We start from the raw sequence: 21535 nt of genomic DNA on the forward strand, positions 1-21535 counted from the left end.
CCATCAGCTTTTATCATCTTGTATTTTTAACCTGTCAGTTAAACCGGTTATGTAACTTAAGATGGAATTGGTTTCAGGAATTGGTTTAATTGAATATCATGTCCTTTTTCCATGCAGGAAGAGTACCAGGCCGAGGGCATCACCTGGCACAACATCGACTACACAGACAACGTAGGCTGTATCCACCTCATCAGTAAGAAGCCCACTGGCTTGCTCTACCTGCTGGATGAGGAGAGCAAGTAAGTAACAGCAATAACCAAGCGTGGTGTCTATGGTGTCTATGGTGTCTGACAAGTGTGATGTAAATGAGTTTCTTGGGTTGCCATTTATACCCCATGGCTCTGTTGTAGGTGAGCCGTCTAGGGTGTTTGTGTATGCGTGCGTGTGTGTGTGTGTGTGTGTGTGTGTGTGTCTGTCTGTCCAGAGCTAATCGCGCAAACTGCTGTACCGATCAACGCCAAATTTCTTAGTAGTCCAAGGAAGTACATGCACATGTTTATTTTGTGTATATGTTTTATATTCTTTTGAAATATTTAACTTTATCTATTTTTTTAAATAATGAATGAATGGTGGCTCTGTGTTTGATGCCTGAACCCTTGCCCAAAGATTAAATCATTGTTGACTGATGTCACAGGCTGGCCACATGAAGTCCGAGATCTGTATGGGAGCCAGGCCGTTTTTAGACCCCGTCTTGTCTTGTCTTATTGACTAATAGGTTTGTGCAGAGTTAGAAAAGTAGGTCAAAAGCACCCAAAGCCAACTATTTAGCTAATTGTTATGGATACCATAACCAACACATCTTCATATCAAACAAAGGCGCCACAGAGACCCCATGGATTGATTACTTCCTGTTTCGCATTTGTCACGGAAACACAGCGAATAGTATGAATGGCAATGTCTGTTCTATACATTTATTTCTATGGGTATGTTATTACTGCTGGTTAAATTCATGTTTCGAAAACTGGCCTGCTGTGAGGGATTATCGGGTGTATTGGCTCAAATTGAACTGAATTGAAACCTTTCCACACTTTGCCTGCACTGTATCCCTTTATCCTGGTCCTCAATCTGACCCCTCTATCTCTGTTCTAGTTTTCCACATGCTACAGATAAAACCTTGCTGAACAAATTCAAGCAGCAACACCAAGGACATAAGTATTTTGTCCCCACTCCCGTCATGGAGCCTGCCTTTGTCATTCAACACTTCGCCGGGAAGGTCAAGTACCAGGTTAAGGTAAAGATGGACACTTCGGATACTAAATGTGTGGGGCAATTTCTTTTTCACCAACAAAGCTCTTTAAGCTTAGTTCAAGCTGTCTAATATAAACAATATTCATGGAAGTGACATGTTAAATGTGACAGAATTGCTGAATAACAACGTAATCAGTAGCAGTTTTCACATGGCTCATTTGTCCCAAATGAAGTTACACCTAAATAGAGCCTAGTGCTTTTGTTCAGTGTTTTCTCACGTCCCCATTTATTGTTGACTTCGTCAGGACTTCCGGGAGAAGAATACAGACCACATGCGTCCTGACATCGTAGCCCTCCTACGGAGCAGCGACCGGGCCTATGTGCGCCAACTCATTGGCATGGACCCAGTAGCCATGTTCCGCTGGGGAATCCTGCGTGCCACTGTCAGAGGCATGGCTGCCTTCAACGAGGCTGGCCGTCGCTGGGCAGCCAAGACTGCAGGTATGTTACTCTGTTATTGTACAGTTAGTGGTATTGCAATGGTGGACTGTTTATAGTCTTTACAATCAGAATACCATTTTACAAAGTACAATAATGGGCTGTCCACACCAAGCACTATAACTATAAAGATATTGTTTTTAGAATTGTTTCAACTCCACACCACAACTATAATGATGAAAGTGATGAACAATATAGTAGTTATAGTGAGGATTAAAGGTAGGTTCCACCACGCCTCAAGCCAAAATCAGGTTGGTCCTGTGCAGCTCAGGAGCATGACACACATAGCAGGTAAAAAGAAAGCACTGGTTGGTGCAAGGCAGACAATAGTTTTAGTGCTTAGTATGGATGGCCCTGCAATGTTAAGGAATTTGTCTCACTGAAACCAGTGCAGAGACGTCAATAACATGCCCCTATATTCACACAAGGGACAATGCAAGGTTACTATAGACATTAGACAATATAGGCTACAGTTATAATACCACGCAATATACACATATATACATTATATATTTGTGCTGTATATAATTATAATATATACTATATATACTAATATATACTTTAGATCAAATGCACCATAGTCACTGTAAACCAGTTTGGGAAATTAAATAACTGTGAAATGTCTATAAAGACTTGCCACACAGTAAAATCCTCAATGTTAAATTAACTAAAGGATTTTAATGTGCGTGTTTTGGTACCATAGCTGGCTGACCTCTCAGGCTGTCGAGTGTGTTTTACATGTACAGTGTGTACCACAACTTCACAGTATTAGAGTTCTCACGTTTCTCTCGCTCTCTCTCTGTAATTAGTCTTTTAAGGTCAGTTCACTAGAGGACACAGAGACCTGAAACGTGAGTCTTTTTTTACGTAGACTTCACCCTTATTCCTCCAAGCCTCGATCCTCCAGACTATTTTTGTGTTCTCAGAAAAGGCCCATTGACGCAGGAGGCTATTTTAATGTGGATTAACAAGATTAAATGAGATCTAGATCAAAACCAAAACAAAAGAATGACCACAGTCGTGTGTGTGCGTGTGCGTGTGCGTGTGCGTGTGCGTGTGCGTGTGCGTGTGCGTGTGCTTTTCAAAACAGGGTTACATATTTCTTAACAAAACCATATACAAACTAGAAAGGTGCAGATCAACTTTCCACATTGGTGCTCCTTACGGTCAGAAGTGAAACAGCTTGTGGGGGTGTGCTGTATATCATTTCCTCATCATTTTGTTTTTGGTGAAGATTGGTGAAAAGAAAAGTAATGTGATTTTTTTTTTGTTGCATTTGTAGCCCCCCCTATGGGTTTAAATTAAGTCACTTTTTGGATGAATGAAATCACTTTTGGCTCTGCATTGCTTAGAGACCCCATGAAATGTAATTACAATTTGGGGTCAATCGGATAAATTGTTGTCATGTTTTTTTGCATTCTTTATCAGAATAGGACCTTTCCACAAACTTTGTAAGCCAATTATAGCCAATCCAGTATGGAATATAAAATAATTTGTTTGATACATGTTTATCACATGAATGAGTAGCAATTTGTGTGGATTTGTATTAGGAAGGAAATGTGCCTGGCGTACAGGCGTACTGTATATGGGGAGTTGCGTCAGGATTCCAGGAATCCAGGAGAAAAGATAGTACAACCTAACGTTCAAGACAAGAGTTATAGGTCAATATGTAAAGCAGGCTTGTATAGGGCCACCATAAAGCCGATTTGAAAACAATTGGGGTGGAGTGATATTCTAGGCCCACTGGTGGATACAGGATTACGGGAACATGACATGGACGGACGACATAGAAAGTAAATACAAATAATTAACATAATCAAAGTGATATGTAATGAATGTCGGTTCATGCAATGTCCCCAAAAGTTTGCAAAACCAACAATTGTTTGCGTGTATCTTCTAGGAGTCGTTCGCCCCACCTCCAGGACCCCGTTAGGAGAGCTTCAAAGGTCCAATACCCCAGTGGAGCGGATGTACAAGTAAGCAGGCCCTCCCCCCTCCCCCTCCCCTGACACACACTGTACCTGTACTGTGTGTTCGCAGGAAGACCCTGGCATGTCATCAATATGCAGTATATTGATTGACTTCGCCCTGGAGGTAAACTGCAGCAGGTTTGTGGACCACTGCACATGGAGGAGACGAGGCCTGACAAGCATCGCTGCAAACACCTCGATAAACATTTCATCATCACAGGGAGAAAAACGTGGGACAAATTCCATTTCGTGTTGAACAGAAATTCAACCGCTGCAACCATTTCCTCTAGTATTGCACAATATAAACATTGTAATAACTTGTGAATGTTTCCCTTAGCGATGCTCAATCTTGGAGGAAATGTTTTATTGCCCAGTGGACTGTGGACCTTTCACTCACTATGTGGTACTGCATGGGTCGGAGAAGGATGGGACTGATTTCAGAGAGCTGAAGGCGGTTCAATGCACATTGAAGTCTTCAGTGTTAATTTAACTCTGAGAGTGCAAAAATAAACCCATCACTCTTTAGAGTTAAATTAATGCCCCGAAGTTCAGTTAAACAGAATTCAATGGCTCAGATTCATCACACTAAAAGATGAATCCTCCTTCAGCTCATCTGGCCTGCCCATATCTTCTGCTTCCTCCCGCCTTTCGGTGACCCCAGTGTCTGTGGTTCTCTCCCCTCCTTCTCCCCTCCACAGACGAGCCTCTATGCTCGATTTCTACTTTGATCACTCAGAGGATCGCCCTCTAGAGGCCTTTGAAGACATCTTTGCTAGCTATGAGAGTAAGAAGTAAGTTGGCTCGGAGGCCAGGACGAAAGCGGAAAGGGATATGGTCAAGCAGGAAGGGAACCGTGTGCACGTGTGTGTGTGTGTGTGTACTTTTCATTTTGGGGGTAATGGACACCAGTCAAGTTTCTCATTCCGAGTTTGCTCACATGTCACCTGAGGAAGCACAGTGTTGAGCAGTCCCGAAATGCTGCAAGCATTGGTGGTAACAAGTAGAGGTGCAACAGTTGAAATAGGGCTTTGGTGGTTAGTCAGACTAATCTATTTAGTTGATTTATAAAACATCTATTAGAAGTATCATTGATTCGTTGATATAAAGAAAACTTGCTTCTTGATTATTTGATTAATCAAAAAAGTAATCGATAGAATAAAAGCTAAGAAAATAATCGATAGGTGCAGCCCCAGTTACAACTCAAATGTACTTACAAAACATAGCTTCCTCAAAAGTGTAAAATGCTTCTCATAATATGTGACATACAGTGTGGATGGTCAGTAAGGCGTTTTCTTAGAGGAAGTACAATGCATTAATACTGCGTGATGCTGTGAGACAAAACCACCCTCACACTCTAGAATTCTAGTCTTTCCTAGTTTCCTAACTGTAATCCTCTTTCCCTGCTTATAACTGCAGTAATCTCACTCCTTTCCCAAGTTTATTATTCTTGCTTCAGAACACTAGCAGGTGTTTTTACGGGGCTGCTCCGGTTAGCTGCCCAGATTACTGACATTACCTTGGGAAAGCTAGAAACATACACACATAGCCCATGCACACAGACATGCCTAGTTGTCAAATAGACAGAGAGTGACGTGTGAGCGATCTCCGAATGGAACGGAACTGAGCAGTGTTATTGAGTGGTGATCATTCTGAAACATGGCCTCCTATCCTCCTGTTTTGAGTGTTTTCACATCTGAATTGACTGGGTCAATTTGAATAAACAGGAATATCTCTGTTAGCTCTTCATTGAACTCAGCTGAACCTTTTTCCTCTCATTAACTTGGGTAAATCCCGTCATACCTTTAGAAAGTAAGGCACGGAGGTCAATTTCAGTGTGTCCTTCTTAATACATATATTACAGTACCCCGTTCTTCTCCTGCTTGACCTCCTTGGTGTTATTGGTTTGGTGATGGGTAAGTATGCGAGTGATGCATGAGCCAGCTCTGAGAAACTGGAGATTCCTCCATATTAACCTCACCAGCCCCTCTTCACCCCAAGTCTCCAAAGTAACAACGAGTACTATCAAGGAACTAAAGAAACAAAGATACCACCAGCCCTTGTTGACGGTCTAAAAACCCTGCGGTCTCACTGGTGTCAACCACCAGTCCCAGCATGACGGAGACAGCCAACCACATCGAGCTTTGGTTCAGCTCTGCATGCTCACTACAACTACAGCACTGGCATACAGGCTTGAATCCTAATGCCATCGTGCACAAACCCCCTTCCCCCTCTTCTGTTTCTTTTTCTGATCTTAATTTATACTTTGTTGTATGGTGGTGTCACTCACCGGCGAACACTGATAGTGTGACAAAGTATAAATTGGGCTTAAGGCAGCATGTTTGGGTGGTCTGTCAAATCCGACTGCTTTCTGTGAATGATCCTGAATACATAGATGGAGAGTAAAGAACAAATGTGCGTTATTCTTTATGCACGATCAGAGTGAGACTTGAAACGCGTCGGTTTGTCAGACTCCCAATCATCCTGTAGTGTGTTGTTCGTGTAATGAGTGAGCTGTTTTGTATTGGTGGCGGTGTGTTCTATTTTCAAGGGTGTCCTAACAGAGGTGTTCTTTTGCATCCTACATTCCTTTTTTTTTATTCTTCCCCCCTTGTCCTCCTTTCCCTCCCGATCCCATTGCTCTTGTCCCCTCCCTCCCTTGCCTCTCCGCTCCTCTATACTGTACTGGTGTGTGGGTGTATGTGTGATCAGAGACATGCATGCCCAGATCATCAGCTCCATTAAGGACTTACAGCTGGACGGTGAGGACCCCCGCAAGCTGCTACAGTCCTGGGGTCGCCTTCGCTTCCCACGTCATGTCCTCCAGTGAGTCTGACTGGCAGACAAGACCCCTGGCACCCCCTCCAGATCAGTCCAGTCCTGTCTACTGTAGTTTAGCCTGGCTCAGCCCATGCATGGCTCAGTTAACTCCAGACTAAGCCCAGCTTGGCTTACCTAGATGAATGTAGACCAGCTTAGACTCATTTAGACTAATAGTTCAGTCCAGATGATTAGACCAGTTCAACCACTTTGGGACACCAAACCTTTGGTGTCCCAAAGGTTTTTTAAAAATAGTAGACCTACAAGCTCACAACGTGTCACATCACGTTGAGCTTGTAGATTGGCTATTTTCAAAAAGCTAAAGTACAAAATATGGCTTGAGTTGTTAACTTATCTGTGGATAACTATCACCATCAAATACCTTTGTTAAAATCAGAGGTTCAAAAATATGACCCTTCACACAGTCTTTGACAAAGTCACCTGGCTAAAACACACTACCTACCTGTTCAGACAGTAGACAGAAAGCATTACACAAGACACACATGCTCACTAAATAGCTTGTCAAAGTGGGACCACACCTCTGTGAATGCGTCTGAGAACAAAGGCTCCCTTAGAGGATTCCGGGTTTCTTTTTAGAAGGCAGAACACGACAGGATAGCACTGGTTATTAGAGCTTGAATAAGATGGCGAAGGCCTAGATTACAGACACAGGTCCTACTGCCACTGTGTTCTGTATTAGCATAATGTGTGTGTTATACTGTGTGCTGTATTCATTTTGTAGATTACATGGCTAAATTAAAGGCTAAAGAAGTGATGGCTTGAATGCATCCATTAATTGCTGCACGAGCAAAGCGACATCTACAGGAATGTGAGGTGTCCCAGATAGTTTGACCTCAATGGCTACTCAGCATGCGACAATGTACAGCAAGTGATACATGGCAGAAGTAGAATTCAAAAAACAACTTAAATTTAGACTTGCTTGCCTGATGATGAAAGGAAGACAGAAAAACAGGAAGTGCTTTATTGACGTGCCGAACCTCTTCAGGGCTGACTGATTGGCTGACTGGAGGTCATGTTCTGTCTCTCTGTGCCGCCCTAGACATAGCATCCTTCTTTCCTTCCCCTCTTCCACGGTGTAAACCCCATTTCATTCCATAATTCATTCCATCATTCAGGTGCATCTCTGGCATAATGTTCACTGACTGACAGCGCATGATGAAGCCTCACCCATCACACTAACCCTCACATCTTACAGCTACAATGAGATATTTTTACCTCTCCTGTCCCCTTTTAACACATCTCTGTTTCCTTTTCCTTCCCTGCCATTCTCCTTACAGGAAGAACAAGAACACCAAGCAGAAGCAGATCATCCCTAAGGTAAACCTGATCACACAGAAATGTGCTCAGCCCAGACAGAAATAAGATGCTCTCACATTACAGTTTGAAACACATAAACTTACCCTACTGGTTTAAACATTAAATTGTTATTATGTGGTGTCATACAGAAAAATAATTATACCAAAGTCCCTCCTTCTTAAGTTATATACTTTATATACTGTAGATGATAGATAGATAGAATTCATTACATACGATATATACACAGGATAAAGAGAAAGAGAGAGCTTTCTTTCAGTAAGTAAGTAAGTACATCAATGTGGCTTATTGTCGGTATCAACCAAGCAACGAGGGCGTCTATCCTATTTACAAGGCGCTAGATCACTGGCAGATGAATTGCTGAGGTGGAGTGCCACACCTACTGTCAGCTCCAAGTACATTACTTACTGCTCATCTTAGTTACCCATGGCATGCTACTCATACAGTATGCTGCTTTGGTGGTGCCCGGGATCAAACTCGGAACCTTGCAATTCAAAGGAAAGCGCTCTACTGACTGAGCTACCCGGGCACAGGGTCTTTAGGGTCCTATGACTGCATGAACTTTACTTTTTTCCTCATGCTCTTAATGACACATTTATTTTTGGATTTCATGATTCTGTTAATGATGGTCGATGTAAGATTCGACCCATTTCAAGAGTCAGTCACTCTTTTTATATTGTGCACCCTGCCATGTCATATTTGAATAAATGAAACCTGATAATGGTTTGCTCTCGACCCTGCAGAGTTTGCTGGACTCCAAGTCTCTGAAGTTCATTGTGGGTCTAACGCTGCATGACCGCACCACCAAGAGTCTGCTTCACCTACACAAGAAGAAGAAACCGCCCAGCATCAGTGCCCAGTTCCAGGTGACCACAAAGATTAGCATAGTATACACATCAACAGTACACAGTTTACCAATGCCTCCTCTACCAAGTTTACCAATGCCCCCTCTACCAGTATTCTTGAACTTAACCCTGCCCCCACCCTATTCCACTGTGTGTTTCAGGCCTCTCTGACCAAACTCCTGGAGACTCTGGGCAGAGCGGAGCCTTTCTTCATTCGCTGTATTCGCTCCAATGCTGAGAAGGTAAGAGCTGTTGTCACATCACTGATGGCCAGAACATCTGAAAGGTTTGTGGTTGCTTATCATAGTCATAATTGTGTGTGTTGATTGGTAATGGACAGATATGTTTTCTGTGTGTTTGTGTGAGCAGAAGGAGATGTGTCTGGATGAGGCTTTGGTTGTACAACAGCTGCGGTACACAGGCATGCTGGAGACGGTGCGCATCAGGAGGTCAGGCTACGGAGCCAAGTATACCTTCCAGGTACTGTGGGCCACGGTTGCACCATCATTATAATAATGCATTTACTGCTGTTCAGTCCATTTGATTTTATAACCATATTATCCATTTTCTTTTACAATCCATCTTGAAGCACATATTAACTGCATAAACCTCCACTAACACTGAGTGATCAAAGTCTGGTAATAATTGCCTTTTTTTTGTCTCTTTAGGAATTCCTACAACAATTCAGGGTGCTGTTAACTAAAACAGCCACGGCTTCCAAGGAGGATATCGCAGTGCTGCTGGAGAAGAAAGGCCTCGACCCCACCAACTACCAGATAGGCAAAACTAAGGTGGGCCCCGCAAACTCCTGCTTCACTTGAAGCTCCTGTATGATAAACTCCTCTTTGAAAATGTAAATTAGAAACATTGGATATGGATTTTTTTATTTTGTTATGGTGTCATTACTGTCGGGCCTATCTTGTACCTCTTACCCAGGTCTACCTAAAAGAGCTGGAGCGTCAGCAACTGCAGGACATGCTGCACAAGGATGTGATGCATAAGATCATCTTCCTGCAGCGTTGGTTCAGGGCCCAACTGCAGAGGAAAGAGTTCTTGGACAAGAGGGAGGCGGCCACCTTAATCCAGGTAACCGCATTTACTAGTCAACGCTGTTGGTTCTGTTTGAGGAACTAAGGTCAACAAAATAATATCATACCTAAAGTATTACCCTATATTTTCCTTGTAATGCGTTGTCTGCTACATGTCTGCTTTCGCTAGTTGCTCCAATATGCCTCTGTCTTAATTGTAAAAGAAGTCCTTGTGTCCTTGTATCTAGCAATTGAAGCATACTTTTGTGTCACTCTGAACAAACTCGTTCCTAAAATGTGACAACGCAATATTCTCTCATTGTCTCTTCTCTCAGCGCTCATGGCGTAGGTACTGCAGAGAGGAGCGGAGGAGGCAAGCGGCCACTGTGATCCAGGCTGTGTGGAGGGGCTCCAGGCAGAGAGCAGAGTACCATCGAAACAAACAGGGCATCACCAAGATCCAAGCCTTGGTCAGAGGACACTCCGCACGCAGGAGGTAACAGGAACCAGACACCCACTCATCTTATCTGGACTTTTGAAAGTCATGATGTTAATATTGTTCATAATGTTACAAAGATAAGTCCACAGCCATCTACATCTACATAACCAATAGACAGAAATGTATTAGTCTTGCTGTTCCAGAGGCCCTTGCTTTCTTGGTTCTGTCTGTCCTGTGTAACTAAAGTAAATACCGTACGTATATAATGTAGTAATATATCTCTACACTCTTACAGGTGCAATTCCATACGCGAGGACAAACAGAGGAAAGCAGAGGAAGAAGAAGCTCAGAGGAGGGCGGAAGAGGAGGAGACAAGGAGGATAGCGGAGGAAGAGGAGGAGGCTCGGAGGAGAGCGGAGGAAGAGGAGGAGGCTCAGAGGAGAGCGGAGGAAGAAAAGGCAGCTAGGAGGAGAGCAGAGGAGGCAGAATCAGCAGCCAGGCTGGCCAGGGAAGCTGAGGAGGCAGATAGGCTCACCAGAGAAGCTGAAGAGGCAGCGAGGAAGAAGAGGGATGAAGAGAGATTGAAACTGGAAGAGGAGGAGCGGAAAGCGAGGGAGAAGGAGGAGGAGGCAGTTATTGATGTGGAGCCTCAAACAAGGGAGGACCCCGACATCGAGCTGGTGACCGAGGAGACCCTGGATGAAAGCCAACAGGAGGAGCATCACCCAGCGGAAGAGATTGGACAGGAGAAAGGAGTGGCAGCCGCTGGCTCTCAGCCCAGCGGAGACGACAAGGAGGAGCCACTGGATGAGGAGGACGAAGGGCTGGGAGAGGAGGAAGGGGGTGGTGAATCTGCATCCCCCAGGTCTGACTTGGAGATCAACGGTACCCTGGCTGAGGCCGGACCCCAGCTAGACGACGAAGACGATGAGGAAGAGGAGGAGAACCAGGAGTCGGGACAGTCACAGCAGGCCCAGGCAGAACATCCTGGTGCTGAATTGGCTGGTCCAGAGAACGTTTTGGACAGCCAGGCTGCTCCCCGCACCACCCCGACTCCCTCCCAACACGAGCAGAAGAGAACACGAGCTCCTCCGATCCACAAAGGCCCGATCTCCAGGAGCCAGGAGAAGAGAGAGCAGAGGCGACGCAGGGGAGTGGAGCACAACCTGAGAGAAACTGAGCGAGCTGCGTCCACCTCTTCCTCAGCCGTCGGCAAGAACGGAACCTCCCCACCGAAGGGCAAAGGCCAGGAGGCCCCCAAGCTAAAAGAGAGGGCTGACAGCAATGAGTTGGATTTGTACCAATTTGTGTGCCAGGGTAAGAATGACAAAGGCGGAAAGAAGGAGGCTAAAGCTTCTTCTCCTGCAGACACTTCCGCCCCTGTTCGTCCGTCTTCCTTGGCCCTGCAGCTACCGGACTCCGTGCCAGAGAGGAACGGTCATGGGGAGGTTGTCGCCGTTGTGGGCCTGCAACGGCGCCCTGCGGGGATAAAGGAGAAGCCGGATAAGTGGAAAGGGGGGAGGAAAAGCGGCAGTCGACACCCAGAGAAAACCAGCCCCCCTCCATCCCACGATGTGGAGTACAGGAGGAAGAAACATTCACAGTACGACCTCTCTTCTTTAAGGCAGTATTACATTTGCCCTCATGTTAAACTCTCAGTATGGTTTCATCTTTGAGTAAAATCAATTACTAAACCTGTGACCTGAGTAGGCACTGTACCTGGTGTGCTCTTTTTGCCCTCCACACCAAATCTCTCCACCGAAAATAGGCAATCTACAGGCTCACAACTTGTCGCAACAAGATGCGTTGTGAGCTTGTCGATCGGTTATTGTTGCAGAATGTTAGCCCCAGATAGGGCTGCTAGGACTCAAGTGGTTAATCAGTGGATACGATATGGTAGCTCTCAGGTGACAAGATTACTGTGTATGTAACAATCTTGTGTGTGTGTGTTTTGTTTCCTTCTGTGTATCTGTCCCTTTTGTCCAAAGGAGTCGAGGAGCCTCATCATCAATAGACAGCTTATCTCCAGGTTCTGATGGAGCCAGTGCCATATCAACCACAGAGGTAGTGTAACAAGACAACTTGAAATTTAGATGGAATCTTCGGTTGAAAATCTGATTTTATCTGAACTTGAACATGGCTCGTTTCAAATGTTTTTCTTCAAGACCTATAGACTATAAAGATAATTACACTTAATAAAGTTATGTTAGTTAGTGTGTTATATTTTGTCTACAGTAGAACCTTCATTCTCTGTGTGCTGTCTTGTGTGCTGCAGGTGCAGACAGACCATCATGACGGCTCAAAGAGCAGCTCCATCAAAAGGAGACAACAAGATGGCTCGGGTCACCAGGACTCGGGTCATGCAACCACACCTGACAGGTATTGTACTGCACTGGACCAAGCCTCACACACTAGGGCTGTTGCATTGCTGCTGTATAGAGAGAGATAATGAAGGGATAATCTATGATGACCACACAGAGGTTAATTATAGATTTACCATGGCCACTTGTCAACTATTACAAAAACTAATCGAGTACGCCCATCACTTGGTTGAGGTGCTGGGTTGGAAAAAATCACGAAAAAATAAAGAGTAAACCCACTTTCATCTGCTCCACTGTAATTTAATGACAACTTTTCGAGCCAAGGCTCTTCATCGGGTCAAACTTGCCAACTATTCAAATATAAGTAGTGTTTATTTTCATATTAATAGAAACTGTTGTTACTATCTTCATCAGTTAGCGTTACCTTACAGTGCTTCTACAGCAAGTTAGAGAAGCCGTGGTAACAACCTAGAAACGAATACCAGCTGATTCAGTCAGCTGATTCATGTCCTTTACCACAATATCAAGACACACGTACGTTTTGTGTTCCACAAAAACATTTTGAAATCAGTGTTGTTTTTAAGGATGGTTTTAGCTAATGTTAGCTTATCTATTTAATGTATTTATACATATTGAGTCAAAACATGTTAAGACAATACCTCATTAATACATTTCCTGCTAATAGACATTTTGACCCGACATTTATTTTTTGTGCATATACAGTATATATTAATTAAAAACCCTTCACAAAAAGGGGGATAAACTAAAATAACTAAATTCATTTCATTCATGTGCCCATATACATATCCTTTATAAGGATAGGTAAAACAAATAATATATACTTAAAGGTATGGTGAGTGATATTTTTTAAAACAAAACGTGTTTTTGTTTAAAGGTTAAAGCTCTATATTCTGATAGTAATCATTGCTATAGAGTGTTTGTTCAGTAACAGGGGTCTCCCTGTCTCTCCAGCTCTTTAATAAACAGAAAATACATTTTCATGTAGGTGATAATATTTCAGCCAATCAGGAGAGAGTACCCGTTTATCAGCTTCATTTTTATATTGTTCCAGTAGCCAATTTTGTGTGCTCATTTCTTTGTGTCATGAGTGTGATCGCTTCCAATTTCACTTGTTTAATCTGTATCCTGACTGAGTTATCTTTCCTGATTGGATAAAATTGGTATCCCGACCTGAAAATGCAGGTGCAGCTGTTTAATATAGAGCTGGAGAGACATGGAGACTCTTGTTACTGCGCAAACACTCAATAGCAATGAGTACTATCAGAATATACAGCTATTTAATACTTATTTTAACCAAATAAAAAGGGGGAAAGGGCTTTGTTGTGTCATTTTGATAATGGGTCTTTATTTTATTTTGTTTTTGTTTCTGAAAACTTGTGGGTAAAAAAATAGTGAAAGTATGGTCCTTTTAACAGTTCATTAATTTCAAATAATCCATTTACATTTATTTGAAAGATATATATATTATATATATATATATATATATATATATATATATATATATATATATATATATATATATATATATATATAATATATTATATATTTTTTTCCAATAACCTTTCCATTTATCTTATAAAGTCACCTTCTCCATAGAGTACATGTTTTCCACTTTTTCCAGCCATCTATCCACCTTGGGTGGTTCCAAGCCTTTCCAACCTCTTATTATTTTGTTTGAGAGCTTTAATTCTCAAAATCCAAAAGAGATGCAGTATAATTCTTCCTACTGTAAACCTGTGTTCCCAACAATATATTGTTTTTCTAAATTAACAACTCTCCCAAATATCTGAGCTAATGTTAGCTTAGATAACTGGAAATATTGTACAATGTTTATTATACATATTCATTTAGAACAGTGATGCAGCTCTAACCTCAGACATGTGATTATTTGAAAATAATGTGAACCCTCCAGCCAGTCAGAATTGACTATTCTCCTTGGCCATGATATAGAACTCTAATCATTTGTTTTGGACATCTCTGTTCCAATCTAAAGGAGTAGACTCTGCTCTTATTACTCCAGTATTAGTCACTGAGTTTTAAGTTATTAGGACAGATAAGGAGTGTAATCTACTGTGGCATTATTGAGGAGGGATACTCCTTCACATCACATCATTCTGAGTCACATCTTAACCCACTAGGAGGTCTTGAGACACGTCTCATGGGAAAACACTTTGTCTTTTGTAATCAAACCGTCCCTGGCTCCCTCATGTGGTGCTCAGTACACTTTGCCATAACCATATATAGCTACACACAGACCAGTTTGTTGTGGGAAAGAGACACGTTTGCGGAAATTCCCGATAACTGAATTTTCTCTGAATGGACTGGCTTGAACCCTAGAAATGGAATGCCTGAGGTTCACACATGGAGCCAATAGATTTATCAGGCAGAGGGATCAAATGCTTTGTTTTAATTTGCATTGTTGCTATAGTGATGGTATTGGAGCAGAGCTTGACTGTGTGGCACTTTTAACCCATGAAGACCTGCGGCTGATTCTAAAAATGTCCTCTAAATCCTAACCTTTGATGAAAAAATGTATGTTGCTATATCAGTGGTTCTCAAACATTTTCATGTCAAAGAGGACCCCCAAAGTTATAGATATTCAAAGATGTGCACATATTTTCACGATTCTTAAAAAATAGCAGATCTACAAGCTTGCAGGGCTGCACGAAGTGATGCGCTGTGAGCTTGTATATCTGCTATTTTTGAATAACCAACGCTAAAATCACACAGATGCTTTACCGGTTTTAATGGGTTAAGTCAGAGTCTTTCTTTTGATTGTGTCTGTTTGCATCACAGACTGTCCATTATAAAATGTGTTGGTCCAATCACGCAATCTTGATTGGTTGAGATGTGTGTGGTATGAGAACCATACACTATGGCTATGAAGTCTGTCTTTGTACAGTTCTATATTATATCACTCTGCGGATAAGTAAATAACAATGGTGGTTTGTCTGGAAATTATCTCAATTTCTATACAGTCTTGTTTTGACCTACACAGACAAACAATAACAGTGTCTGATAATATTTAGGCAAGAAATAGGCCATACAGTTGCTCAATAGTGATTCAATGGCTTCCATGCATTTATGGGGAATAGAAACTGCCTTGTTGGTGCAGGCAGTCAGGAACTACTTTCTTGTAGAAATGATTATTGTATTGAAATTGTTATAAAAAGCTGTTTTAATTGCAATATGTCTATGATTTTCATGTTGACATAATTGGTAGCCGTTTTATAAAAGCAATAAGACACTTCAGTTCTTTATCGTGGTTATTGGCACAGCTGTACAGGACATGGCACACTGTTTCTCCTTATGACCATGCTGCAGCACAGCCTGACATGGCTAACCACGATAAAGCACACCCTCCTTTGTGTTATTGCTTAACTCAATTCCTGCCAATCACGCATAAATGCGATCTATTAAATAGCGCACTTGGCCGCCAAGATCGCATAAATGCGTTCTATTGAAAAATAAAAAAATTGGGGAAAAAAATGTTTTTTTTTTATTTATTTTTATTTTTATTTGACCTAAAGACCAAGGAGATATGATTTTTCGAAGATTTAGACTCCCATCCACTTCCTTGTTAACTCAAAACTTAAGAATTCTGTATCTCGGCTCCTGAGTACTTTTTTAATTTCAATGAAAAATCTCTGGCAGACAACAGCAAAAAATCTGAAATAACTCTGGCAGGTGAAGTGTTGTTAATCATAAGCTGACTCATTGCATTATTTTTACATACAAAATAAGAAGCATAGTAACTGTGCAAGAAAAGGAAGTGAGCCCTTCCTAAAAAGAAAAGCAAAACAACCGGCATAAAAAGTTCAATAAGAACAAAAGCTTTAAGCTTGCAAAGTCACCAGCAGCACATAAAGAAGTAAAATCACAAAACCTGCATAGAAAATAGAAAAAAATAAATGGGAAAGACAGAACAACACATGAAATTTGTAAGAATTACATATCAGTACTTAAGCAGATAAACGACAGTGTTGATGAGATGAGATATTAGTTTAATTGTTTCCTAAAGAATGATGACTTTAGTATGACAGAAAGGCAAACGGAAGTCATATTTTTTGGGCTTGGGTAGGAGTGAATGTCAGAAGAAAAGAAAAAAAGAAACAGGAATGTCTTGCTTACACTTTGTACATTTAGGGAATTTAAGGAACTTTCGAGGTACATCTCAGTTGTTTACAGGGATTTGTTCTGGAACACAAAAAGCAGGAAAACTCTTTAAAAAGCAGGATTGTGTATTGTACTTTACTTTACTGTATGTATTTTTTTGTCCTTGTCTGGAAAATAAAGACAAAGTAAAAAATTTAAAAAAAGCAGGATTGTGATTACTGTGTATGTGTATTGATGTTAACAGTGTTGTTGTGTTTGTGACATGCAGGTCGTCAGGTTTCCTGAGGAAGATTCTGAAGAAGCGTCCTCACAAGGAGGCACACACTCCAGATGATGGGGATTTGACAATGTCTCAGTCTCTCGAAGAAGGTAATTAATACAGAATGAAATGTAAACCGTTACGGCTAATTTGTGGATCTCGGACGTCATGTGGCCAGTCTATGACGTCAGTATTTGTTCGTCAGTACTACGACATCAATAATCTCCATACTTGGCCAGTTTCAGTCCAGTATAACGTTTTTGATTTAAAAAGTTCACTTCAAAAAGTATAAAACATGTGATAAAGAAAAGATTTCGTGACCTAGAAAATTGCATGGGAAATTTGGTGCTGGTGCAGTGCGAGATTAGCCCCGGACACACACACACACGCCCTTTTGTTGATGGCCGCCCCCTACAATGCCACACCGTACAAATTGCATATTCTTTGTTGTACAAGTTAAGTCGAAACTCCCCCAGCCTCAGTTTAAACCGATGCATACAGTCAGTGGTTAATGTGACGCAAGCACTATATTTACACTTGTGTGCCATCTATCCTGAAGACGTCAGGACTCAGGAGTGTTGAGCCCGATTCATACTTTGTCGCACGACAGAGCATAAGTTAAGCATTACTCACGTCACATAGAGCTGGGCCTTGGATGTTTAGCAACTCCAGTTCTTGGAGTGAAATGTGGAAAGAAAACACAGGTTTATTATTATTATAAAAATTCCAGAGGCTTAACTAATCAAGCTGTTTGCTTTCTGGGTAAATAGTGTCCCGTGCTGGATCAGGCTCAATGCTAATAAAATAACTGTGAGCTCACAGTGCTGTTTGGACTATGCAGCTCGTGCATACTTTACTTTCTGCTTTGGTTGGAAGAGGAGGCTGAGTGTTAAAGAATACAACCTTGAATTATTTAACCACTTAAACCCTACGTACTTAGTTGACCGCTGTACCCCAGGGGTCTATACTAGGCCCCCTCTTTTTTTCCCCTCTACACTAAATATCTTTGCCGAAAACGTCTTGTGAGCTTGTAGAACTGCTATTTTTGATGAACATTTGCCCCAGAATAGGGACACTACGAGGGTTCATGTGGTTAACAGTTCTGTGCAATGCCAGTGTATTTAGAATTTATGAAAGTGTATGTCACCATTGAAGTTAAATATTGATTTCATCAGTATTTCTTTCGGTAGTATACACATTAGAATCCATAGTATTACTTTAACTCAGTGAGTACTTATGGAAATAAATGGACCCATAATTACCACTTAAGATTTTTAAGTGTATCTTGTAATATTGTCATTGATTCTCATCAAAGCCTTTGTGATTTCTCTCACTTCCTTTTCGCCCCAAACACCAGGGCACACGTCTCGTTCACATTCTGAGAGCCATGGGGACCCTCCCGGTAAAGGCGTGAGCCGCAACCCAACCATAAAGATCAGCCGGGCGACACGGTGCTCTGAGCAGTGGAACGCCTCTTTGGACCGAGAGATCACCAACGCCAACGAGCTACGACACCTAGACGAGTTCCTGGGCAACCAGGTATTACACAAGGACCGCATTATTATACTGTTTCTGTACACAGTAAAATCCTCAGTGTGAACTAAACTTACAGGTCCATTTGGTTGGTTTGGAACTAGAGCAGAGTTTCTGTCTTGTTCCAGTAAACTACTCATCTTTTGATTGATAAATCTTTCTTTGCTTGTGCCAGGTGAATGATTTCCGCTCCAGAGGGAAACAGTTGTCAGCCACAGAAGCCATCTTTGTTACAGCCACCATGCAGTTTAGAGAGACCATCAAGGCCATGTATTCTCTGCCAGTGAGTCCACGCATACATACACACACACACACACACACACACACACACACACACACACACACACACACACACACACACACACACACACACACACACACACACACACACACACACACACACACACACACACACACACACACACACACAGCCTCAGTCACACTTTCTAACCTCCACTCCACTTTTGTCTTCCTCTCCCTTAACTTCTACCAGAAACCCACCACTGGCTACAAAGGCTTGATGAAAGGCTACCAGAACGAAGTGATCCATCTGGCAGGGGCCGATCAGAAAGGAGAGGTCCAGTTGGTGGTCAACCTGTTCCAGTCGGTGCTTGACGGATTCATCCGGGGAGAGATCAAGAAGGAAGAGGCTGAACCTGCCAAGGTAAAAAAAAATAACGCAGTGATTCATGTATGAATTAATCACTGAGGATTGAATGTGAATTGAATAAGCAAACGTGCATGGCATGTATGCATTTTTGTGATTAGCAGCATGGTTTCACCTGTCCTGCACGTAACACAAACTCACAGTGATGCTATAAAGTACAGCAGAACTTTGCCTCTTGAGCATCATTGTTGGATGCTACATTTTTAAATGCATGTGCATTGTTGATTTGTGGTAGGACAACGTGGCGTTGCACAGCAAATTAAACTTGTAATGTGGTGTGCGTGCGCGTGAGAGAGCGAGAGTGCATGAGAGAGAGAGCGCACAGTTGTGGCCGTGTTTCTAGTTTGTTTTGTTTTTGTTTGTTTTTTAAAAATTATGTTTTTTAAAATTGGCTTTATAAATATAATTGACTTGGATTTGACTTGTTTTTACTGTTTGTATCTGTCTTTCAGCCTGCTAAAACCAGGAAGAATAGGAGAAAAAAGGATAAGAGTGTAAGTATGCAGTGTTGCGCTATGGGGGTGACCAGCCCTATTCATCCGCTGGTATTTCACTCTTGGAATGTCTGTTTATCTACAGTATGCGAGTTTGTTTCATAATTGATTGATTGATTGTGTGATAGATGGAGAGTCCAATGGACCATGAGTTCAGCAACTACCAGGTGAGCATCATGCAGTCCTGTGACCAGTGCACCTCCTACATCTGGGCTATGGAAAAGGCCTACATGTGCAGTGGTAAGTTTGAACACCCAGACATTGGTTTGCTTGCTTATTTTGCATCTGTATATCCAAATACTGAAGGAAACAAATTTAATTATTACATAACTTGTGTATTCTTTTTTTTCCACACATTTATTCAAAACCTTTTTTGTTTTTTCTAGATTGTAAGATGGTGTGCCATAAGAAGTGCCTCAGCAAAATAGTCACCGACTGCAACACCTTCTGTGCCAAAAAGGTATCTGTTACATTTGCAACTCTCAGAGTTAATGCTGCAATCTGTTAGATTTATGTCCTTCCCTGGATTTAAACCCAGGTCTCCCACAAAGGAGACAAAATGTTCTACCATTGAGCAATGACAGAACCCACTTGGGTTGGGGAGATATTGCCCTTTGAGCTTCAGGCAGTATTACTAGTCAACCAGTAGGTGCCCGACCTGACACCGGGGTCTAAATTATTCAGTGGCAGAATAGGGGGATCACCTCCAACCACTGTAGATGTGCTGGTTATATTGTATTAACATACTCTACCTTGGTTAAAATACAGTTGTAGTCATTAAAATAAGTTACGGGTTGCAGCTTTAAATAAATTGGGATTTTACTGTCAAATGAATCTGGATGAATGTTATTTAATTAATCGCTGTTGGTCGTGTCCGTCCACAGAGTGATGAGGACTCTGGCGGTCAGCACTTTGGGGTGCGTGTGTGCCGCTTGATCAGCGATAAGAACCCCGTGCCCATGGTGCTGGAGATGTTACTGGAGCATGTGGAGATGAACGGCCTTTACACCGAGGGCATCTACCGCAAGTCTGGCTCTGCCAACCGCATGAAGGAGCTGCACCAGCTTCTGGAGACAGGTCAGTCCTAGCCAAGTTGTATTCACTGATAACATACTGACAGTCTATTACACCTACTAGGGGTGAAACAAGTGATCGAATAATCCATTAGTCGAAAGATTCAGTGCAATATCATGTAAAGACTTCTTGTTGCAACGTTTTATTCATCCATTATGTATCACCGACACAATTTTGCCCTACCAAACTCACGTGTAGATGCACAAGTTATAACCATTATTAATTGGATAGTGGATACCTTCTCCCTGTATGAGTATGGTAAAAATATGATGTAATATAATTTACTTTGGGCTACAGTGACATGCATATATCTTGAACAATGCCCATTGCCTACACATCACTAAGTACAATGGTGCGCTCCTCTGAGTGGATATCTCCCAGACTCTCACGGTGCGTTTTAACAGCGGGCGAAACTGGGCGACATCGTCCAAAAAGATAAAGAAAATCCATCTTTCATCGCCCCCCCGCCCACTTCGCCCGATCGGCGGCTCTCATAGACTTTCATTATCTTTTGGGCGATGTTGCCCGGCATCGCCCGAGAGTTGCCCGCAGTTAAAACGCACCGTCAGAGAGACTCACCGAAAGACTCGCAGAATAATTTGCATACGTAGCTTGGCCTTGTGATTCGCTGTATACAAAAACTAGAGTTTCGGGGGGCTACGCCCCCCTCAACCCCAGCCGCGCACGGGGCCCAGCGTGGCCGTGTGTATATTGGGGGACCCAAATCGCCGGAGTGAAGCTGGGGAAAAGTTTTTTTGAAAAAGGAAAAAATTTGAAGAAATAATATTTGTTATGTTTCAGGGGGTCCACAGGGGGTCCGCGGACCCCCTGATGGTCCACTGACCCCCTGTGGAGTGTTGGGACGCGCGGGGACACCCCTGGAACATTGCGGACCATTTCGGTGTTTTTTTTTTTTTCATGAAGGTGGTT

The 21535-nt window shown here is 42.4% G+C and overlaps 1 protein-coding gene across 1 annotated transcript in view; it reads left to right on the plus strand.

The window, feature by feature from the left end:
* LOC311051719 (myosin IXB) overlaps positions 1-21535 on the plus strand; it is an 88079-nt gene that overhangs the window by 57533 nt on the left and 9011 nt on the right. Inside the window, 24 exon segments of the mRNA XM_084066327.1 lie at positions 118-239; positions 1090-1231; positions 1494-1689; positions 3587-3662; positions 4355-4447; positions 6366-6479; positions 7772-7811; positions 8552-8674; positions 8815-8895; positions 9023-9133; positions 9322-9444; positions 9590-9739; positions 10017-10177; positions 10416-11723; positions 12109-12184; positions 12396-12499; positions 16847-16947; positions 18195-18376; positions 18546-18653; positions 18864-19034; positions 19490-19531; positions 19660-19771; positions 19918-19991; positions 20416-20608. Of these exon segments, the coding sequence (XP_083922453.1) occupies positions 118-239; positions 1090-1231; positions 1494-1689; positions 3587-3662; positions 4355-4447; positions 6366-6479; positions 7772-7811; positions 8552-8674; positions 8815-8895; positions 9023-9133; positions 9322-9444; positions 9590-9739; positions 10017-10177; positions 10416-11723; positions 12109-12184; positions 12396-12499; positions 16847-16947; positions 18195-18376; positions 18546-18653; positions 18864-19034; positions 19490-19531; positions 19660-19771; positions 19918-19991; positions 20416-20608 (4003 nt within the window).

Source organism: Gymnoscopelus microlampas, assembly GCF_963454915.1.
Source record: "Gymnoscopelus microlampas genome assembly, chromosome: 9".
NCBI classification, from domain to species: Eukaryota; Metazoa; Chordata; class Actinopteri; order Myctophiformes; family Myctophidae; genus Gymnoscopelus; species Gymnoscopelus microlampas.